General features: G+C 56.9%; 2 protein-coding genes across 5 annotated transcripts; one reads left to right on the top strand and one right to left on the bottom strand.

Moving 5' to 3' along the window:
- Positions 1-81: 81 nt before the first annotated feature.
- LOC112300828 (F-box/LRR-repeat protein 20) lies at positions 82-15,328 on the top strand. 3 transcript variants are annotated; one of them, XM_024556215.3, is made up of 8 exons: positions 82-126; positions 3,330-3,431; positions 11,011-12,003; positions 13,134-13,349; positions 13,491-13,634; positions 13,850-14,067; positions 14,154-14,332; positions 14,870-15,328. In XM_024556215.3, the coding sequence occupies exons 1-7, from the start codon at positions 103-105 to the stop codon at positions 14,320-14,322; spliced, it is 1,866 nt and encodes a 621-aa protein (XP_024411983.2). In that variant the 5' UTR covers positions 82-102; the 3' UTR covers positions 14,323-14,332; positions 14,870-15,328. The 3 variants fall into 3 exon arrangements, with proteins under 3 accessions (XP_024411983.2, XP_053771489.1, XP_071076223.1); XM_053915514.1 differs by having other exon boundaries at positions 14,154-15,328; XM_071220122.1 differs by lacking the exon at positions 3,330-3,431 and having other exon boundaries at positions 95-126; positions 14,154-15,328.
- A 1,599-nt stretch (positions 15,329-16,927) lies between these two features.
- ELMO3 (engulfment and cell motility 3) lies at positions 16,928-21,517 on the bottom strand. Of its 2 annotated transcripts, none has more exons than XM_024556246.3 (20): positions 21,229-21,517; positions 21,042-21,082; positions 20,881-20,953; positions 20,645-20,695; positions 20,264-20,433; positions 20,078-20,177; positions 19,824-19,975; positions 19,664-19,742; positions 19,486-19,536; positions 19,275-19,397; positions 19,051-19,182; positions 18,846-18,947; positions 18,635-18,743; positions 18,392-18,528; positions 18,130-18,293; positions 17,894-18,006; positions 17,701-17,805; positions 17,517-17,599; positions 17,350-17,436; positions 16,928-17,262 (listed from the first exon to the last, which is right to left on the bottom strand). In XM_024556246.3, exons 1-20 carry the CDS (start codon positions 21,304-21,306, stop codon positions 17,050-17,052), a joined length of 2,163 nt encoding a protein of 720 aa, XP_024412014.1. In that variant the 5' UTR covers positions 21,307-21,517; the 3' UTR covers positions 16,928-17,049. The 2 variants fall into 2 exon arrangements, with proteins under 2 accessions (XP_024412014.1, XP_045047802.1); XM_045191867.3 differs by having other exon boundaries at positions 17,073-17,246.
- Between the last annotated feature and the right edge of the window lie 50 nt (positions 21,518-21,567).

Raw genomic sequence — 21,567 nt, 5'->3', positions numbered from 1 at the left:
ACGGAAGTGAGTGATCCACTTCCTCCCATAGTCCCGCCCCCAGAGTCGGCGAGACTACACTTCCCAGATGCCTTGCGCGGGGGCGGAGGCGGCAGGGATGCTATGGCGGAGTCGCTGCCCCTGGAGGTGAGAGGAGGCCTCCCTCAGGCCTAGCTCGGGACAGGCCCCGCCCTCGGGGTCCCGGGCTGTGGGGAGGGGCTATCAGGCTGCTCGCTGGGTCCCGCCTGCCAGGCGGAAACAACCCGTCGGGGAGATCGTACGGCCTGCAAGCTATGGGTAACAGCTCCGCCTTTGGGCCACTCCGTCCCCTTAGTTGAGGGGCATCCTTTTCTTTACCATCGGGCCCAGGAGATGGCTGTTCTGTCACCTCAGAGAAGATAGGGCCTCTACCTACCCTCCTTCTCTTGAGACGGCCTCCCCTCCCCCTCAGTTCTAGAAGATGTCTGCTCCATCCCGTCGTCCTCGAAGGGTAACTGATCTTATCCCCATTGGCCCCTTGGGATGATCGTTCCATTCCCTCCGCCCCGAGAGATGGCTGCCTCCTACCCCTGGCGGTGGGAGACAAACTGCCCCTCCCATCAACCCCAGGGATGGTCACAGAGTTCTGTCACCGACAGGCCTGCTCCCCATTCCCTCCGCCCCCAGTGATGGCCGTCTTACCTCCTTGACCCCTAGGGATGGTTGCTTCTCCTTAGCCTGAAGCAAGACCTCTCTGCTGCCGTTGTTCAGAGAGGATAACGGGTTTTGTCCCCAGTGGACTCTTGGGATGGCCTTTCCATACTTTGTTCTCTGAGAGTTGGCCGCCCCTTCCCACTGCCCACAGGGGACAGGGCATCCTTTCCCCATCAGCCCTGGAGAGGCTCTCCTTCCCCTTAGCAACAATAGGACTGCTCCTACCCTGTTGAACCCCCTGCCATGACATCCTTTCCCCCCGTTGCCCCAGAGATTATGTACTTCATCCTCAAAGATCCCAGAAATAGCCAATCATATCTCTAGTAACCCCTTGGGATGGGGTTCATGGGATGGCACTCCATCTTTATCACTGTCTCCTCTGGTCCTTCCCCTTCTCAGCTCAAAGAATCCCCTGAGTGAGGATGGGTTTTCTGCCCTCCACCTTTGATCCTTGCGTTGGCTGTTAAGCCCCAGAAGATAGGATGGGCACTACCTTATGTCAGCTTAGACAGGCTTCCCTGCCTCCCCCTGGGGTTGGGGACTTGGTCATTCCCAGTCCCCATCAGTGTTCTCCTTGTCTAGCCTTCCTCACCCAGAAGGCTATCCTCCCTAGTCACTCCCTCAATAATCGATCTGCTTTATCTCCCCACCCTGAGCATACCTTCAGTGAAAATAGAGGTAGAGGACTATCCATCCTTAATTCAGTCCAAGAAGTATTGGCCAAGCACCCTCTGTGTGCTAGGGATGAGAGAAGGGGAGATCAGAATGGGCTGATGAGACGAAGCTGAAGGAAGGGCATTCCAGGAAAGAGGCCCACATGGGCAAAGCAAATAGACATGCTGTGTTTGTAGGACAGAGGAGAGACTGGATTGGGGAAGCTGTGGGATCAGGGGTCCAGGTGGGCATGGAGGCCTGGCAGAGCTGGCCCAAGAGTGGAGATTTTGCCCTGAAGGTTTGCATCAGGGGGGTGTTGAGACTGAAAGGTGTGTTTTAGGAGCGCTAACCTTGCTTCAGTGTGCAGGATGGTTAGCAAGGGTGAGCCTGGAGGCAGGAAGTTCAGCTGGAAAATAGTGAAAGGAATCCAGGTTTGAATAATGGAAATCTGGGCTACAAAGTAAAGTTTCAAAAGTAGAAGTATTAGTAACGGCAATCCAACAACCACTTATGGACCACCTAGTAGGTGTCAAGCACATCACATCAAGTTTATATATGTAAATATAAGTATAGACATATAATTATATATAACTTTTTTTTGTTAAACCAGGACTCGAACCAGTGACCTTTCAGTTCTCAGCCTTGCACTCAATCCACTGAGCCACACCAGCCAGGGTGGATTATATATAATTTAATCCCCATAAGACTATGACCTAGATTTTCTAATATCCCCATTTTATAGGTGTGTAAACTGAGGCTCAGAGAGGTCAAGCACTTTGCCTGAGGCCACACAAGTAACACATCTGGAAAGTAGTGGAGCTGGGGTTGGAATGAGACTGTTAGCCTGGCCTAAACCCTGTGTTTTCCTCCTGTGTCTGAGAGCAAGGGACAGACGAGCTGACGAGTACAGAGTATTATCAGAATCTTCAGGAGAGATGCTGGCATTGAAGCTCAGGTGCTGGAAAGTTGGGAGGTGGGGTGCTTTGGACTGAGGGCAGAATATGAATTCTGGTTGGGATGAAGGTGATGGTTGGGATAAAATATTTGGATGAAGGCTTCTGTGGACAGCTGGCAACACTGGACTAGCACATGAATAGGACAAAGTGTGGATATTGAATTGTTGGTTATTCCTATAGCAGTAACTGTTGAAGCCACGCAAATGCATTTATTATCCTAGAAAGGAAACAGATTGAAAGACCCAGGTCCAAGCCCTGGGAACCACAGAAGAATCCAGAAACGGCTATTAGAGTGCTGAGTGGAGCCCTAGAAAACAGTGTCACAAGAGTCAAGGAAGGAAGATTTCAGAAGAAAAGAAGAGTTGATATTAGGTCATTCCTGGCCTCCCAAATGACTCCCTTCCCAGTTCCCTGTAATAGGGCCTCCAACCTCATCCCCCCAGCCTCACAGAACATCAGTGGAGTGAGGGCCTGAACCTCCGGAGCTGGGTCTTGCTAGGATCACACCCAGCCAGCTGAGAAGGCAGGTTGGCAGTGGAGAAGATGGGAAGAGAGTGGTTTCCGAGATCCTGGCAGGAGAAAGGAGTGTAGCTTCCTGAAAATGAGGAAGGGGCAACTAACTTGCTGGGTTCTAGATCCTACACAAGACATGTTACTGTATTTAATTCTCAGAATAACCCACATAAATCTCACTACAGTGGCCACTTTACAGATAAGGAAAACAGCCTGCAAGAGGTCAATTGATAGAGTAAGGATTTAAATTAGGGTTATCTGGTCTCAGTGCCCAGGATCTTTTTACCAAAGGGAGCAGGAAGCTTAGTTTTTACAGGGCTGTACAAGCCTGCATCCAGACGGTGCCTAGGAAAGGTTTGTTCACAGTAAGGATAGGTGGGAGGTGAAGAGGGGACGTGAAGACTGAAGCTTAAGATCCAAGATGCGCTAGACACCAGTGCCGGAGTTCCCTCCGGCCAGGCGTGCTGTCAGCCAGAGAAAGTGCCCGAGGCCCCCAGCTCTAACAGCCCCCAATGCCCTGTCTTCTTCCCTCAGATACTCACGTATATTCTGAGCTTCCTGCCTCTGTCAGATCAGAAAGAGGCCTCCCTCGTAAGTCGGGCTTGGTGCTGTGCAGCCCAGAATGCCCTTCGGGAGGTAAGGTGCCCGCCCTCACCCGGCCCATTCTCAGTCGTCTCACATCAGCTTGCTTGCAGCTGTGCTCATACATCATCCACCCATTTAATCATCATACATGTTCGTACATACGTTACATTCGTACGTGGCTCTGGGTACCATGCTGAGGCTATTGAGGCACAGTGCCTCCCCTGAGGAGCCCAGAGTCCTGTGGAGGAGAAAGACAAGTGATCATAAAATCGTGGGCTTGGGGCTGTGGCACTGGGATGAAGGGTGCAACTGGGAACATGAGGAAGGACAGCCAAAGGAGACCAGCAGCACCAGGGAGGGCTTCCTGGAGGAAGAGGATGAGGATGAAGGTTGGCCTTCCAGGATTGGTAGCAGCACAGGTGAAGGCACCAAGGTGTGAGATAGTTCTGGAAACGACCACACAAGTTCCCTACAACTGGGACCTAGATGTATGTGGGTGAAGTGGCAGGAGGTCAGACTGGAAAGGTCAGACAACAAGCGGGCGCATGTGCCGGGCGGCATAGCTGGGGCTTTCCCTGGTTCCCATCCAGAAGCCTTTAAAGGAATGTTAAGGCTGGGGAGTGGCATGGGGTGATTTGTATCTTAGAACTCTGCAGTGCAGAGTGGGCTGGAGAGGGCCAGTCGGTGTGGGAGACGGCCCAGCTAGGAGGTGAATGCAGACATCTGTCCTAGTTTGAAGGGCAAGCAGTGGTAACTCTGTTTTATTTTTCACTTATTTGATTATTAGTGAGTGCAAACAGTTTCCTCATTAACTGACCATTTATATTTCCCTCTTCTGTTTGTTCATATTCTTTATCCACTTAACTGTTGGGGTCTTAGTATTTTTCTTATCTATTTGTATGAAATTTTTATACATTAAAGAGATTCATCTTTTACATATTTATTGAAATATAGTCCCAGTATGTTTGCCTTTTCATTTGATTTGTAGATGTGTTGACTCATGAGATAGAGGTTAAATTTCTATGGTGTTGATTTAGTACATCCTTTCCCTTCTTATTTCTTCCATTGCTTTTTAAAGTTAGAGATCCCTTGCCGCTTCAGAAATTTGATAAATATACCCTCATGTTTTTCTTCTGTTTTTTTTTATTTGACTTTATTTTTTTAGAGCAGTTTTAGGCTTACAGCAAAAAATTGTTTCTTCTGTTTTACAGTGTGATTCTTTATATTAATTGTTTTATTGGTGAAATTATTTTGATTTATGCTATGAGATAGAAGCTAAACTGATTAGTTTCCAGTTAGCCCAAATACCGTTTATGTATAACCTTCCCTTCCCCTTCCCTGCTGGATTAGAATCCTTTTCTGTCACATATTAAATGTGTAGGGTCTGTTGTCGAGTTATCTGTCCGGTGTCACTGAGCTTCCTATCTAAAGGAATTTGATTTGCACTTCTTTAAAACTTGAAGTGTGAGACATCTAAATGGTAAAGTCTAGTCGGTAGTTGGATTTCTGGGTGAGGAACCCAAGGGAAGGGTCTGGATAATAAATACACATTTGGGTATCATTTAAGAATGCGTGGCAGTTGAAGCCACGGGCGGAAGTAAATTCCCTCAGGGGAACATGCAGAGCCCCAGGAACAGCAGACCACAGAGAAGGAGAGCCCAAGGGGGTGACACTGGTTCAAGGGCATGGAAAGGAGGAGGAGCCTACGGAGGGGGCCTGGGAGATCCCAGCAAGAGGAGGGTCCAGAAGTCAAAGGTAGAGAGTCTGCAAAGTGTCAAGTGGGGGACTAACTGTCAGATCCCGTGAGGAGCCTAAAAGTCAAGAACAGATAGTGTCCATAATGGTTGCCACCCGGGAAAGTCAGCAGCAGCTTCAGCAACATTCAGTGTCTGAGGGAAAATAAACAGATGGATGAGGGGTGCATGAGAGAAGAAAGAAGTATAGAGAGTGACCTCACCTGCAAGAAATTTCCCCACAAAAGGAAGGGGATAAGTAGGGCAGTAACGAGAGGTTGAGGTGGGCTTAACAAAAGGAGTTTAGTTGGGAGAAATCTCAAATGTGTTTACATGCTGAAGGGAAGCACTAGAGGAGGGGTAAATGCCGGGGAGGGGGGAGGTCAGGAATGGTGGGCGCCACCTGAGGTGGCGGAAGAGGCAGGCTTCAGCGCGCAAGGCTTGGTCTTTGCTAAGGTGGAGAGAATGTCACGTCTCAGGAAGTGGAGGGGTGGGGGTAGCAATATGGGGCCATTTGCTGAGGAAGTTCCTCGGAGACTAGTGGCCTCCTCACTTAGTGAATTTGGAAGCCAAACTGTGTTAAGGGAGTAAGAAGAGAAGTAGAAGCCGGAACCTCGGCAGAGAGGTTTGGAATATGCACAGGGCGGAGGGAGGATGGAGAGTTACCGGAGACACACTGAAGGGCCTCAGTCACTCAGAGACAATGCTGCCTGTGTGGGCCTAGCACTGTCTGGGCCCTGGGGGTGCAGGGCTGGGGTGGGGGGCACACAGCACTCAGGGGTTGGGAGTGAGAGGGAGATGGCAGAGTCAGAATGAGAGGCTGGGGTGCTGCCCTCAGTCTTGTGAGGCACAGCAGGGGTGCAGAGGAAAGATTCAGAAAAGATTTCATGGAGTGGGGAGTGCTTGGGCTGAGTGCTGAAAGAAGAATTAAAATGTGCTAAATAGACAAATAGGAATAGGTGAGGGGTAGGACACCCCCCCACACACACACACCCAGATAGAAAAAGCAGCTGAGCAGAGGCCTGGCAGAGGTTGGCATTCCCAGAGCGGGGGGTGGGGAGGAAGGGGGCGCTGGCATGGGGAGGCTGAGGCTGGAGAGTAGGCGGGGGTCTGAATAGAGGGCTCCAGTGTTAGCCAGGAAGCTCAGCCTCCATCCTGTGAAGTGAAGGGCCATCAGAGGGTCCCTGAGGGTCGATTTGCCTTTTGTGAGGCTCACTCTGGCGGCAACACCAAGGATAGATGGAGCCGGAGAGACTGGAGGCCAGGACCCTGGTCTCTAGCAGGAAACCGCTGCAGTGTGTGTTTGACAGACAATAAGGCAGGAGCAGTGAGGTGCGAGCGGAGAGGCATATTGCAATGTATCAAGGAGATGGAATGGAAGGGAGGAGTCTGGGATGATCCCCAGACTTCCAGCTCCGGTAACCTGGTAGAGGGCGCCGAGGGTCTAGGAGAAGGGCAGAGTCGGGGGCTAGGACAGTGAATTCCGATCTGCATCTCCAGTGTATCCGGAGAGAGGTCCGTCAGCTAGCTGGCTGGCAGGGTCTGCTGCCCTGGAAAATGGTACAGACTGTGGAGTAGCTGTAATGGGATGAAGTGCAGTCTGCCAGGGTGGGGAATGGGTGGCGGGGGAAGGAAAGGTGAAAGGGAGAGAGTGGGAAAAACCATGGGGAACCCACTTGCCTACAGACTGGGTCTTTCTCTTTTTTGGTGACCCCAAAAGGGGCTAACCAGGAGGAAGCCAGAAGGTAGGGGGAAAGCCAAGAGGGCAGAGTCTCAGAACCCCCACGGGGAGACTGGCCATCCATCCAGGGGGCGTGTCAGAGTTGATGGCCTTCCTGGAGGGGGGCTGTTGCCAGGAATGGGTGGCTCTGTGGTGGCAGTGGGGGAGGGAGGGTAAATGGGTGAAGCAAAGGGTAAATAGGTGGCCACGGTGGGGGTGGGTGTGCCCACGTGCTTCCAAGAAGCGTGGCTGTGGAGGGAAGGGGAGAGATAGGAGAGGTGAGAAGGGGGTGCGGAATCAAGGGAGGGTTTTGTTGTTTAAGACTCTGGGGCATCTGTGGACTCTGGGGAAGGAAGGGTGCAAAGGCAGAGACCTCAGGGCTTTTAGGGAAGGCGGGAGACAGCCTCAGTAGACCAGGAAAGGAGTTGTCTTGAACTAAACAGCAAGAGAGGGGAGGAGGTCAGAGTGGGCTCTGCCGGGAGCGGGCTGGTGACTGTGACTAGGGGAGGGCCTTCCCACTGATGGCTTTAGTTTCTTTTGGAAAGGGAACAGGTCACCTCTGAGAAGGCTGGAGTGAGGGAGGGTGCCTCAGTAGCCTCCATGGCTGGAGGATAGGGGGCCTGGAGAGAATTCTCAAGGGGGATGAGAAAAGAGCTGGGGGTGGGAGGGCAGGAGTGGCCAGAGCTGGTGGGGCAAGCCAGAGGGGAGACCATGGCTTCCTCAGCACAGAATTCCCCAGAACCCCTGCAGAATTCTGTGTCCGCAGCACACACCCAGAGAAGGCAGCCGGCAAGGAGAATGGGCACAACGGCATGATGGCTGGGGCCACGAGGACCCTAAGGAGATGTAATCAGGGGAGAGACCTCTTGGAGTCCAGCAAAGAAGGAGAGGGCAGAAGAAGCAAAGTGGGCAGTCAGGCCCTGGGCTGTTGGTGAGATTGGAATAAGAGTTAAGGGAGTGAGGTGAGGAAGAGGCGGGGTCAGAGTTTGGGATCTTAGAGCCCACCATTTTAGAGCTGGGGCTGCTCCACATAGAACATTGAAAGAGACCAGTTCGGTGCTTCTGCAAAACCCAGCCCTCCCTGGGCTGGCAGCACTGGGACACCAGGCCCCAGGTGCCAGGGCATCTAGGGCCCTGCTGACACCACCGCCACGTCCCAGAGAGCAATCTGCAGAACCTGTGGGCAGGAGCCGTCTTCCAGGGCCCCAGTGTGCAGAGTGATAACCAGGTAGTGCCCCAGCTAGCAGGAGCTATGGAAGATTCTGGCTCACCAGGCCAGGCTAGGATACTGGACTTGGTGACTTCTTATTCTTCCTGACCTGCCCCATTTAATCCCAATTTTCCTCAAATAAGAAGGTAGACAAAGGCAGCACCCCCACATACACCCAGGCTCTGCCTGTTTCTGAGGGGTGGGGTGGTGGCGGCTGGTTGCCGGCTGCTGGGTTAGTCACTGGCAGGAATCAGGCCACCTCAGCTTCTGCCCTCCTCTGCCTCCTGTTGCCTGAGGTGTTTATAAAGACCTGGAGGTCTGACTCCTCTCTAGAGACCAAAGCCTCAGGGCCTATGTTTTCTCAGAGGCCTTCTCGAGAACAGGTGTGTTAGCTCTGGATTCCTGAACCAGCAGACAGAGGGCCGTTTCTCTAGCAGATGGCTCTCCATTTCTGCGCAGGCTTGCAGCTTCCGTTCTGGCTTCGGTAGGTGCAATGAAGTGCCGGCCTCTGTGACAAAGGACGTGTCACTCTGAGCAGGTGCAGGGCATTTCCCAAATGACTGTATTTACTCTTAAGATGCCAGCATTGGGAAAGGAAGAGACCAGAGGCCAGTCGGCCCCTCTGTGGATAGGGCTGCTAAAACTGGAGTAGGTACCCTTCCTTGAGCCTCTGAAAGCATCTTCCGAGGGCCCGGGGTGGGGGGGGCTTTGCTGTATCAGGGCCAAAGACAAAGGCCCAGGAGCCTGCTCCTTCCGCCTGCTGCTCTGTCCCCGACAGACAACACACGTACCTAAAAGGCTGTTCTGGGCTCCTGCACTTTGAGTCCAGGCTAGACCACTTGGGTGATGACTTACAGGCTGCCCCTCTCCACCAAGAAAAATGGTAGGGAGCAGGGAGGTGGGTGAGCTGGAAGGCCTTTAGGCCAGGCCCTGTCCCTTTGTCCAGTGGCTTTTACCAGCCAGCCCTGGACTTGGACCCTGGGCTGACTGCCAGTGCCTTCCCTCAGCTATTTGTCTACCTTGTTCCTAAGAAAGCAGCAGGAGAGGGGGGACATCCCTGCCCCTCTAGGCTCTGTGAGGAAGGGAAAGAAGAAAGACTGAAGGCAGAGGGAGCTGGGGCCTGTGGGGTACCATGTGACTGAGGGGGCAGGGGGTGCTGCCAAGGCAACCAGCAGGCTCTGCACTCCCCCAGCCACGTTCACTCCACGCATCATTGGCACGCAGGGCTCTGACATGGTCGGAGGCCGGCCTTACCTTTCCTTTCTAACACCTTTTCCCCCGGATCTTTTCATCGCCCTCCCCACCCTCACACTGGGATCTTCCCCAGCTCTCCTTAACTCTGAAAGGGGGGCCCAGGTCCTTGGGAGTCCCCCTACCCCACTGTGTCCCTGTGTCCTCGAGGGGATTGGGGGGGTGCCGCTCTCACCGTAATGACCACGTTCAGGGAGTGGAGTGCGGGAAGGGAGCTTGGTTTGACTCCCGGTTCCTGTGGAAGCAGCCACGAGCTGGTCCCCATCACTTACCACGTGCTCCTTCCCATGATGACAGTGATGGGGGCCCTAGGTGGCTGCTTCCTTCTGGTGGAGGCCAGGCTGGTTTCTCCACACCTGGCGATGAGCTCTGTGTATCTCTTTCTGGGAGGATCCTGTTGTTAAGTATCTTGCAGGAGTGCATATTTTGTGTCTCCTCTACCTTTCTGCTTCCCTTTGAAGATGTTCTGTGGGGTACAGCAGGGAATAGGAGCCTGTTCTTACTGTTGCTGACAGGGCAGATTTTTCAGGGAGCTTGCTCTCCTGCATCAGGATCATGTTGATAGGTTGAAACGAGAGCCTGGTTTGGTACCACTTCCTGCAACCTGGGCACCCTCAGGTAGAGAAACAGCGCTGGGATTTTAGAAGCCAAGCCCCCCTCTCCCTTCCGCCACAGAGCTGTTCCACAAAGACCTGTACCAACTGCCCTTTGGCTCCCTCTGGCATGAGGTCAGGGAAAGTTCTGTGAAAAATCTCCTTAGCTGGGGCATCCCTAAACTCCTACACAAGCCAGCTTACTCCCTCAATGACTTAGCCTTGAGCGGCCCCCAACCCCCCACCCCCGCCGCAGCCATGCCCTCTCCTCTCTCACCCCGCTGTTCCTCTACAGCAAGGCCAGCCCGGCTTCTCTGATATTAATTCTCTTAGTTCTGCCCCCAGAAATGGAGGCTTCTCCTTCCTTACCCGGGTAAGATGGACCCTCCAGAGATGAGCCTCAGGGATCACAAGCACATCTTGAATTCTGGAGCCCGTGGAGCTCACCCATGTTAGCGCGTGCACACACTTGCATGCATGCACATATTTTCTCTTACACACAAAACCCATTTCTGCAAGCATTCGTGTGGCCGAGACACCAAAGCCACCAGGGGACCTTGGCTTCTGCCTGCCCCAGACCTCTGGCATCTGGGCCACGGAGGGTTGTGGTGAGTGACACCTGCCTCAGTTCTTCCTGTTCTGAGGGCTATTTATATGCTTTTGAGAAAGCAGGGGAGGCTGGTTGCTTAGCTCAGGCCAAGGGCTGAGTCCATGGGTCTCAGGGCCACCTTCTGAAAGTCCCAAAGGTTGGGGTCCAGCATAATTTGTCCTGCTTCTTGGAGGCTTTGCTGGGTCTCCTCCAGGCCCCCCCAACCCTCCTGTACCCAGCATGTCAGCTCCCCATGGGGCTTCTTAGGCATCCAGACCCATCCGTCACTAATCATCCTGCCCTCCTCTTAAATCATCCGTCCCTCGAGCCCCAGGGTGACTTGTCCTCCCAGCTTCCAATTTCCACCAGTCCCCCTCAACCACACATGACGTCACGTACTACAGGGGTCCCCTTGTAGAAGAAGGGCCCTTCCCTGACATGCCCCCAACCTCTAATCAGCAACTCGCCACCAGCCCCGACACCCATCCCCCTCTGAGACGAGAGGGCTAACCCAGGCCTGTTGCTGCCCTTTAGAGGAACGTGCGGTACAACATCCCCGTGTCCTCGGCCTCCCTCCCAGCCATCGAGAGCCTGGGCCTCAGGGGCATTTCCTGCATCGGCCTGACCGACCTGGATGGCTCGCCAGCTTCACAAGAGGTGCTGCAGTCTGTTGCCTACCACCTGGGCCCGCACCTGCAGAGCTTGTGCCTCAGTGGGGGCAGCCCCACAGAGGCCTCCTTTGTGGCCCTGATCCTGAGCTGCCCGGCCCTGTGTAGCCTTGACCTCAGTGGCTGCAACAGCCTCTTTGCATCAGGCATGCTGCTAGCTCAGTCCGAAACGGCACAGCGGGTCCAGCAGGCACTGAGCGATCTCCGTGAGCTCAACCTGGCCAGCCTGCGAGACCTGGGGGATCTCAGCTTCAATCGGCTCAGCAGTTGTGCCCCCAGCCTGGAGCGCCTCTCCTTGGCTTATTGTCACCTCACCTTCGAGGTAGGCGCAGTCCGGGGTTCCACTGGCCCCCAGGACTCCTCCCCTTCCCAACTCTCCTTCCGCAACCTGCTTCGATTCTTGAAGGAGCGGGCTGGTAGGCTGCATGCCCTGGATCTGAGTGGCACTGGCTTGCCACCAGAGGCCCTACAGGCCCTGGGCCAGGTGGCCGGGCTGCAGCTTCAGGAGCTGAGCCTACATAGCTGCCGGGACCTCTCCACAGAGGCCGTGGCTGCCCTTTGCCGCCTACAACCAGGCCTTACCTCCCTGGATCTCAGCGGCTGCTCAGAACTGGCTGATGGGGCACTCTTGGCTGTGAGCCGGGGTCTGCGGCACCTGCAGCGCCTGAGGCTGAGGAAGCTGCAGCGGCTGACAGATGCGGGATGTACAGCCCTGGGGGGCCTGCGGGAGCTACAGAGCCTTGACATGGCCGAGTGCTGCCTGGTGAACGGGCGGGAATTGGCCCAGGCCCTGGGCTCGGTGTGCGGAGCTCCACCCTCACTGGCCTCCCTCAACCTGGCCTACTGCTCCTCACTCAAGGTGAGCCTACCATCCCCTTCCTTCCTCACCAGGGCTGGAAGCTGGGGGAACTGGGTGTGTGGCACCAGGGGGGAGCTGCCTGGTGTTTGTGTCCAAGAAATAGTTAGAACCGAACTTGGGACCCGGTCTGGAATGGGGAAGGAGCCTAGACCAAGACAGTATGGCCCCAGCATGCCTGGCAGCTACCCACTGTGGGCTCAGGTGAAGGGAGGTCCAAGAGACCAGGGAGGCCCAGCCCACAAGGTGACATACACCTCACAGGCCATGTGCTCAGTGACTACTGCAGTCTGCAGGTGGCGCTGTGGGTGGGTGTTCCAGAAGCACGGAAGCCTGGTGAAAGGAGGTGACAGAACGGAGCCCTGTGGGGAAGGGACACAGAGGTTACCCAGAAGAGATCTCTCAGGGTGGCACCCCCGCCTTGGCAGCGTCGGTCTTCTTTAGTGGGTTTTTCTTTAGTCTGCCAATAAGACCAGGGGATTCCCAACCTGAAGACCATCTCTAACCTGTTCCCCACAAGCGCCTCTCTTCCCGGGCCCTACCCCCTCTTCCTTGCCCCTCTCTGTGTCTCTCAGCTGAACTCTCTGGAGCCTCATGTTCTTGTCTCCATCTCTCTACAAAGCAGGTTCCCGTCCTCAGCCCTGAGCTCTGCTCCCCCAGCCACAACTGCTTCTGCCAGGTGGCAGCGCTTTGCCCACCACAACCCCACAGCTCCGAGTCACAGCCAGAGGGAACATATCTGATTGTGCCGGTTGGGCTGGGTGGCTACCACTAGCCCAGCAAGCTGTGGACAGAGGACAGCCTCAGCCCACCCTTTCAGCGGGGCCTGGGGGCACAATCTGGGCAGACACCTTAGAAATTTCCACCCGCATCTTTCCTGCCCCGGACAACCTAGGCCTCTGTCCTCTCGCAAACTCTTCCTAGTGTCCTACCTGCTATGGCCCACTCTGTCCACTCTGCCCTTTCACAGCACAGGGACATTGTTGCTTCCCTCCGGGGACCCTCTGGTACCGCGCCATTGCCTGTGGGGCTAGAACCTTGGGCAGAACCTTCCTAGTGACCCTTGCCAAGCCTGGTGACACAGGCACAAGCCACCTCTCCATTGCGCTCTCCCTTCTCCACTTTCTTCCTAGGACTCCTCAGTGTTCTCCCTGGTCCGAGCGCTGGGCCCCAGTCTCAGGGTGCTGGACTTATCGTCCTGTGTGGCCCTCAGCAACCGGACCCTGCAGGCCATCTGCACCTACCTCACTCCCCTCTCAGTCCTGCGCCTGGCCTGGTGCAAGGAGCTCTGTGACTGGGGGCTTCTGGGACTAGGGGAACCAAGTGAGGAGCCAGCTCAGGGATCCCAGGTGTGGGACCCTCGAGGTCATGGAGGACGGGGTGGTCCCTGGTTCACCTGCCCTCCTGCCCCTCCTGAGTCCCTTTCTCGGGACACTTGAGGGCCAAACCCAGGAGGGAGGAACCTGAGGAGCAGGGGCCTCTTCCCACAGCCACACCGAGAGCTGGAGCATCAGGCCTCGGGCCCAAAGGCCCCTTCTCCCAAGCCTCAGGGCCCCTCCCTGCTCATGCTGCAGGCCCTGCAGGAGTTGGACCTCACAGCCTGCAGCAAGCTGACTGACACCAGTTTGGCAAAGGTGTGGGGTTGGGGTGGGGGTGTCGGGAGGCTGAGGGTCCTGGGGCTGGAGCCGGGGGCTTGGGCTGACCCACTATTTGCTTGGGGAAAGTTTCTTATTGGTTTCTGCCACCTGTGGCCTCTCCTTTGGCTGTAGGTGGGGGAACCTAGACGAGGGCCGGGCCCTGGGCTCCAGTACCATATGACACCCCATCCCGACACCCCCAATCCTTGCAGGTGCTCCAGTTCCCCCGGCTGAGGCACTTGTCACTGAGCCTGTTGCCAGCATTCACAGACAAGGGCTTGGTGGCTGTGGCCAGAGGCTGCCCTAGCCTGGAGCGCTTGGCGCTGAGTCACTGCGGCCTCCTCAGCGATGAGGGCTGGGCCCAGGCAGCCAGCTCCTGGCCGAGGCTGCAGCACCTCAACCTGTCCAGCTGCAGTCAGCTCACAGAGCAGTGAGTGTGTCCCATGATGCCACAGTGCAGGGGCTGGGCTGGGGCCCCACGCTGGGCCAGGCACCCACACGGTGACCTCCCTGCAGAACACTGGATTCCATTGGGCAGGCATGCAAGCAGATCCAGATGTTAGATGTCGCCATGTGCCCTGGTATTAGCATGGCTGCTGTCAGGCGATTCCAAGCCCAACTGCCCCAGGCGACCTGCGTCCAGTCACGCTTCGTGGGAGGGGCTGACCTGACCCTAACACTCTGAGACCTGGTCGGTAAGCAGCCCCTGTTGCTCAGCCTCCATAGGCCCTAGGCCTGGCTTTTGGACCTGGAGTTTGACTCCTGTTTCCCTCTGCTAGTTGCAAGAGCCCCTTCCCTAAGCTGTAAATACCTTTGCTAGGACTGGAGGTGGGACTAATCCAAGGAAGCCCAGGGTGCTTCCTATCCCAGTCTACCCCACAGCCCAGCAAGGGCTTCTTTCCAGCTCCATTTGGCTGCCACAGGCACCTGGAAGTGCCAGCTCCTGCTCTGCTGGCCAAACCTGGGTCTGGAAGCCCCAGGCCCAGAGGTGGCAGGGTCTGGTGCTGGGGAGGAGCAGACCACATGCCCCTTGCCCTGCCCACCTCTCCCACCTCAAGCCTGTGCCCCACCTTGCTCCCTACAGGAGCTCCCCTAGTCCCCCACCAGCACTGAACTTTAGCAGCCAAGCCAGCCTTTGTTGTAAACCTGAGCAAGATTAAAAATTCCAGATTTTACTTCCTTATCTGAAGTTCTCAGACTGAAGAGCCCCTCCCTACCCCTCCCTTCCTCAGTTGAAGCAGCCCAGACCAACCCAGGGACAGTGGAAGAAACCCGGGAGACAACTTCTTCCTTAGGCACGGCCTAAAGCCCCACAGCGTGGGAGACTCCAAAAGCCTCTCCCAGCCTGAGCTTCCAGGCAGGTCCCACAGCAGAGGCACATCTGCGTGCCCTTGGCCCAGCCAGCCCCCAGGAACACACTGATTAACGAGGCCAGAGTCCATGAGGTTGTCTTCAGAAAAAAGGAAAGGACAGCGAATGGCATCTCTGGGTAGGAAGGAGCATTAGAGGTCATCTAGTCCACCCTCTTAAACGGTACAAGTGAATTTTCAACAGCAGCTCTGAGAATGTCTCTGGCCCTCCATATGTCCACCTACACTTTGTCTACCTGTCCATCAGTTCCAGGAGCAGCCAGCCAGGCTGCGTGTGTGCCTGCTTTATGTGGGAATTCAGAGGGGACGAAGCGCGCCCAGCTTCCGGGCCAGCTGGGGAGGCAAATCGGCCAGCAGGCAGGGACAGCCCCGTGTGCAGGGTGCGCACAAATGGGAAGCAAGCACCTGGGACTGGGAGCACAGGGGAGTAATGAACTCAGCCTGAGAAGTCAAGGGAGGACTCAAGGCAGTGAAAAAATGAGCAGAAGAGAGAGAAGAGGCAGTCAGGCAGAAGGGACTGGAAGGTGCATGTGGCAGGCCAGAGTTGGTGCTAGACCGGGGTGGGGTGGGGGGGCGGTGGTCCAAGCCCCAACAGGGTGAGGGAGGATGCCAGCATGGACCAAGTGCCGGGAACCCTGCAAGCCACGGGCACTCTGTTGGAAGACCTAAACTACGTCTGCAGTCCATCCCAACTCTGTCCATCATGGCACTGTGACCGCTATCCCCTGGACAACAGGGAAACGCTGAAAACTGCAGGATGGGAGTGGTGTGTGACCAGATGCGCCTCGCAGTTGAGAAAGCTGCCGTGGTAGCCAGTGCTGAAAGGACGGGAGGCAGGGAGGCAGGAGGTTCCTGTCAAGATGATGGTGGTCTGCACAAGGGCCCAGACCACTAGAAGGAATATTGGGGGACTTCACTGCATCTGGGATCCCCACCCCCATTTTCAGCTTGAACTCAACTGCAGACTAGTCCAAGTGTGGTGGGAAGTGTCTGTGTACCTGAGTCAGAAGCATAGCTGGGGGAGGGGAAGCTCAGCATTTCTCCAAAGGAAATGTCATTTCATCACTTTTCAAGGTCACGTGTTGATGATTAAATTTGTTATAAAAGATATTTGAGGAGGCGATGGGAAGGAGGTAGTGAGAGACGTGGAAAAGAAGGTCAGAGAGTGGTGGCAGCTTTTGGCCTGTCCTGTGGGTCCTGTGGGTGGGTACGCTCCTTTGCCCCAGAGGCTTGGGGTCCATGACCTCTGAGTGTGACCTCCAGCTGTGCCCGATATCCCTAGTCAATTCTGACTGCAGGGACTCTGGCCTGCCTGTGGCCTCCATCCCACCCTCCTGCAGTGGGTTTTCATTAGAATTCAGGCTTCCTTCACTGAATTCCCTCTCGTCAGAATATCCTCCCACCACTTGAAGATGTCTTCTGGAATTTTAAGTCTGCCCTTCAGCACAAAGCAGACCCAGCTTCATATCTCTCCTCTCCAGCCTCTCACCACAGGGCTTCCAAGTCCCACAAAGGACACAGAGCAGGCCAAGCAGCGTTCGTGACTGAGCTCAGACTGTCAGAAGCCTCTGGAAACATAGCCCCCCACTAGACCCCCGTTAATGCTGCCCAGGAGGGTGTCCACTTGGGGCGATGCCTGCTACCCTGCTGCTTCTCCCTCACCTGGCTGGTAGCACCAGCCCTCCCTTGGTGCCCCTCAAACACAGGCCACCCCTCTCTGCAGACCCAGCACTGAGGGAAGCTGAGGACTTACCCTGAAAAAGGACAACAGGGCACCCCTCCAGAACACCAGCCCCTCAGCTGTAGCTGCTCGAGTTTGTGGCCCCAAGCTGTGGCCCTGGCCTGATGCCCCACCTCTCATTCACCAGCTAAGTTTGAAGGCAGGCGCGGCCTACCAGGTGCACAGCTGGCTGGACACATACCCAAGAGCCAAGCAGACTTTATTTCTGCTGCAGCCTCTGCTGATCAGGGTGTCTGCACTTCTCCACCCTTCACCCTTTGTGGCCACCACAGTGGCAGCACTGTGGCCCTTGGTCGACCTGTTAAGGTTCAGCGATGCTACAGTCATAGCAGAAGTTGAAGTTGGTGGGGGGCGGGGGGATAGGGGGTGGCTGCTCAGGAATGGGCACGTTCTCCAGCTCCAACAAGCGCAACTTGGTCTCCATGGTGAGCAGCTGCTCCAGGTCTAGCCGTGTCTGCTCACTGCCCATGGGACTGCCCAGCAGGGTGCTCAGCCCATCTGTCCACAGGTGGAACTGGGGATGGAGCCAGCGCCATGAGGGCCTGCCAGTCTCTTCCCCTGCCCATCTGCCCACCTCAGCTCTGCCTGCCCAGACACTCACCTCCCGTTTGGAGGGGGCAATGAAGTTGAGGTACGCCTCCTCCTCCCCACGGTCATAGCAGACTGAGAAAGCTAACTCATAGAGGTCCTGGGGAGGCAAGGGAACCAGGAGCACTGAGAGGGGGGAGCCGGGCAGGTGGGAAGAAGCCCAGGCTCCACTGGCCTCACCTTGTTCTGTTTCACGGAGCCCTTGTCCCGGATGTGCGGGCAGTCCCTGCCGGTCAGTAGTGCCCTGATGTCAGCCACAGGGACTGCGGGAAGATGCTGGGCTGACCACCGGGGCCCCAGGCGTCCCAGGGCATGGGGTGGTCTAGAAAAGCAGTTGTCGTACCCCTGCCCCTGCCCTCCTTACGCTGCTCTGGGAGGCTCTCGGGGGCAGGCGGACTGGCACCGTCCTCCATGTCCCCATACTGCAGCACCTTGTGGTTGGGGGACAGGCAGCAGAACCACAGCTTGTCTGGGCGGCAAGGGGAAGAGGGAAGGAATGATGAGAGGGGCCCTGACCCCAAGCCAGCCGCCCTCTGTCCCCCTGCCCACTCAACAACCCTGGCGCCTCCGGCTGCTGATCTTGCGGAAGAGTGTCCCTTCGCAGAGGCGGAGCAAACGCTGCTGGCGGATCAGGCCCATGAGCTCTGGCTTCAGCTTCTCCCGAAGCTCCCTGGTTGAGGGGAGGAGGGCTGCTGACAGGACTGACCTGGGGCAAGGCCCATGGGTCACCAGGGAAAGTAGGGTCTAGGGACTCTAGTCCCTAGTAGGGACTGGACCCATCGCTGCCACTCACAGTATGGGAGGGGCCAGCGTGCCCTCCTGATGCAGGCGCTCTGTCTGCCTCAGTCGCAGCACCTCCCCATAGTTGAGCGCGTTCACCTTGGTTCGGAAGAGCTCCAGGGAGCTGGGCTTCAGGGCCAGCGTACGGGCCAGCTGCTCCCGGACCACTTGCATGACCTGGGGCCACCCCAGGCTCAGTTCAGAGTCTGAGCTCTGGGCCCCTCCCAGCACAGCCCCCTGCCCTGGCCAAGGCCTCCCAGCTCCCACCCACCCACCTTGTCAAAGTCCTCCTGTGTGGCCCGCATCTCCTTCCAGGTCTTATTCAGCAGCTGGATGCTCACACAGAAGAGCTCGTGGAAGCTCTGGTCTTGGCCGAAAAACATGGGTGAAAAGTCCTGGGCCGTTTCGGAGCCTGGAGCAGGGGGGCAGGAGGGGCTCAGGGAGAAAGTATGTGAAGCCCCTGGCCCTCTCTGCCCTTCCGTCCCCTGTTCCCAGACACACTGCCCAGTCCCACTCACAGGGCTCCCCAACATGGAGCAGCTCGCACAGCAGCACGGTCAGCTGGATACTGCTCCGGGCAAAGGGGCACTCGTGCTTGTCCTCGCGACTGCTGTTCTCCAACACAAACTGGGGTGGCAGGAGTAGAGAACAGGGTGGGAGTCACAGCTCAGCTCACCGGGACCCTCATAGGCAGGCACGCTGCTCCGCCCACCCCTCCCCAACACTGACCCGGCTGTAGGCACTGGGTGCATGTCTGGAGAAGTAGAGCATGTTGTCCAGGGCCAGCAGGCCAGGGGGCACGCGCTCTAGGTCTTGTGCGGGGTTGCTATTCTGGAGGAAGGGGGACAGGCAGCTGAGGTGGGGCCCCCATCCTCTGAAACAACAGCAGTCCTGGGTTGAGGCAGGGGTGGGGAGCTCATTGAGGGTCACTCACGGAGAAGCCCAGTTTGCGGAACTCGCGGGCACAGAGCGAACGGCGACGGTCAGCACTCAGCCCAGCACTGGGGGACTCCCCTTCTGGCTCAAAGGCAGCCTGGCGCAGGGCCTGCAGCTGGTCCCGCTGATCCTGGGGTCACCATTTGGGGGTGGAGAGGAATCACATCAGATTCAAGGCCAAGCTCCAGCTGCCCCCAGCCTGTGTACCCCAAAGGCACCCACCTGGCTGTAGGGGTCCAGTGGCGTCCGCATGCGTGGTTCCAGCAGGCCCAGTGTAAGGGACTGTAGCACGTACAAGTGGTGAGCCATCTCGTCGCCCATTGGCACCGCACTGTGGATGATGTTCTGGAGGACAGCCAGCCCACGAGTGTGAGCTTGTACTCACTGGGAGAGGAGGAATAGGGAGGGGTCTGCCTGGCCCAGTGCTTCATACCTTATAGATGAACTGGCGAAGGTTTCTCTGCCACAGTTTGTCAAGCATTTGCTGAGGGTGGGTGGGAAAGGGGCTTAGGTAACGTGACCCCACCATGAGCACCGACCCTGTGGGCCCAGGGCAGGGCACAGGGCTCACCAGCTCCTGCCCCTTATCCACCTCCCAGATGGACACCCACCTTACGGTCAGTGGGGCTGGCCCCCTGCAGCAAGGCTGTCAGCAGTGCCATGGCCTTGGTTTGCAGCTGCTGGTTCATCCTGGGACAAGAAGAGGGTCCAACTGGCCATCCAGGATCTGGCTGCTCTCCCCTGATCTGCACCCCACCCCGAGAGACTTACACCTGTAGGTGCACCAGCAGCCTATCCAGTGTAACCTCATTTTTGACTAGCTGGCCCAGGGCACGGCTGCTCAAGGTCACACTCTCCAGCAACCTAAGGGCCAGGGGCTGCACGGATGCGTCCATCAGGTTCATGTTCACATAGCACACCACCTGTAAGAGGGGTAGGGGCTGTCACCACCTGACTGTCATGGACAGCCAGATTCTAACCACCCCAACTGCCCCTACCTGCTGTCCTTAGGAAAGCCCACCCACCTTCCTAACAAAGGGGATAGTGAGCGTCTCCCAGGACACCACGCCGTGCTCCATGAGCTCCAAGAAGGCCTGCAGTGCGAGGGCCAGCACCTCCCCTAGGCTGGAGGGACGTCTGGGGCTGAGCAGGGCCCGGATCAGGACCCCCAGCCCCACCACGTCCACCACCAACCACCGCCCGATGCTCACTCGTTCCCTTCCTCAATGATGGTGCCTAGCCTCTTTAGCCCATCACGGCTGATGACCTCCTGGGCAAAGGTCATGTCGGGGGCCAGCAGGGCGAGGTGCTGCAGGGCTTCCCGGCGCCCTTCATGACTCCCGCTCTGCAGCCTGCCCAACAGCTGCTCAGCCTCAAGGTCCTGGCAGGGGCAGGAGCAGAAGCAAAGGTGAGCGGGGAGGCTGGGTGGAGGTAAGGAGTGGGGACTGAGGTGTGGGGACCACAGTGTCCACCAGGTGGAGCACTGCAGGGATGTGACTGGAGCCTCCAGACCTTGGGCAGAGGCATAGGGGGACAGAAAGGAGGCTCGGCAGTGGGGCAGGGAATGAGGGTGGGGCCAGGAGGGGCTTTACTGGGGCAGTGCTGAGGCACAGGATGCTGCCATTCTTGATCTCTGAGCGGTTCTGGAGAAGACAGCAGAAAAGGGAGAGAGAAGTCAGGAAGGGCTCAGAGGGTTGGTTAACTTGGGTTGTTGATGAGGGAGGACTGGGAACTCGGTGAAAGATCACATTCCAGTAGGATGAGGAGTGGGAGGAATCAGGGCCAGGAATCGGAAATTAGAAGGGTCTAAAGAGCAGTGGGCACTCACATTCTCCGTGATGTATCTCTTGTGCCCATCAGCAAACTGCAGGGCATAGCGTTCAGAGTGAGCCAGGCTCCACCTGTAGGCAGAGGCTCAGTGAGGCAGGTATGGCGCGACCCCTCCCTCCCGCCTTCCCCTCACCCCTTGGCCTGACAGCCGGCACTCACGCGTCGCACACCTCCTTCAGTACAGCGGCCAGGGGCTTTGCCTGCAAGTGAAGAGGTCACTCACAAGGCCAGGAGTGGGGAGGAGTTGGGGAAGAACCTGGGGAAGGGGTAGGGTGGGGGGTTTTGAGGGGAAGGGGGCGACCCAGAGGTGGGCTAGGGTGGATGTTGGCCGGACTGGCCGGGTGACCTGGTCCAGCTGGATGAGCTGCGGGATGGCATCACGCTTCTGAACGGCGATCTTCACCACATCCCTTGGGGGCGCCATGGTCAAGCTGGGGCGGGGCGCCTTTGCCTTCTAAACAGTGCAACCTCCTGCGGAGAGCGCACCTGGTCTGGGCCCCTTGGGACTGTCCGTAGCCTGATGCCGGTGGCCTGCACTCACTACCCAGGCTCCCACGCCTGGCCAGGCGCTCCGTTCTTCCCGAGGGAGCCGAGGCCAGTTCCGGGTTGTCCTCCTGGTGGTAGGAGAACGGCGCCTGCACCGCCCCGCCCTGAAGAGGAGGCCCCACCCCACCCCAAGGTGAGG

Source organism: Desmodus rotundus, chromosome 12 (assembly GCF_022682495.2).
Source record: "Desmodus rotundus isolate HL8 chromosome 12, HLdesRot8A.1, whole genome shotgun sequence".
In the NCBI taxonomy this organism is placed as follows: domain Eukaryota; kingdom Metazoa; phylum Chordata; class Mammalia; order Chiroptera; family Phyllostomidae; genus Desmodus; species Desmodus rotundus.
The sequence above is the reverse complement of the archived record's forward strand: the minus strand, read 5'-3'. Positions and strand labels throughout refer to the sequence as shown.

What these genes read in the sequence shown, in the direction of transcription:
- LOC112300828 (XM_024556215.3), top strand. Translation starts at nt 103, where the DNA reads ATGGCGGAGTCGCTGCCCCTGGAG. An exon ending in CGGAGTCGCTGCCCCTGGAG is followed by an intron (nt 127 to 3,329) that starts GTGAGAGGAGGC and finishes TTCTTCCCTCAG; the next exon opens with ATACTCACGTATATTCTGAG. An exon ending in CTGACACCAGTTTGGCAAAG is followed by an intron (nt 13,635 to 13,849) that starts GTGTGGGGTTGG and finishes CAATCCTTGCAG; the next exon opens with GTGCTCCAGTTCCCCCGGCT.
- ELMO3 (XM_024556246.3), bottom strand. Translation starts at nt 21,306, where the DNA reads ATGGCGCCCCCAAGGGATGTGGTGAAGATCGCCGTTCAGAAGCGTGAT. An exon ending in CTGAAGGAGGTGTGCGACGC is followed by an intron (nt 20,954 to 21,041) that starts GTGAGTGCCGGC and finishes CTCTGCCTACAG; the next exon opens with GTGGAGCCTGGCTCACTCTG. An exon ending in CACCCAGTGCCTACAGCCGG is followed by an intron (nt 18,744 to 18,845) that starts GTCAGTGTTGGG and finishes CTGCCACCCCAG; the next exon opens with TTTGTGTTGGAGAACAGCAG.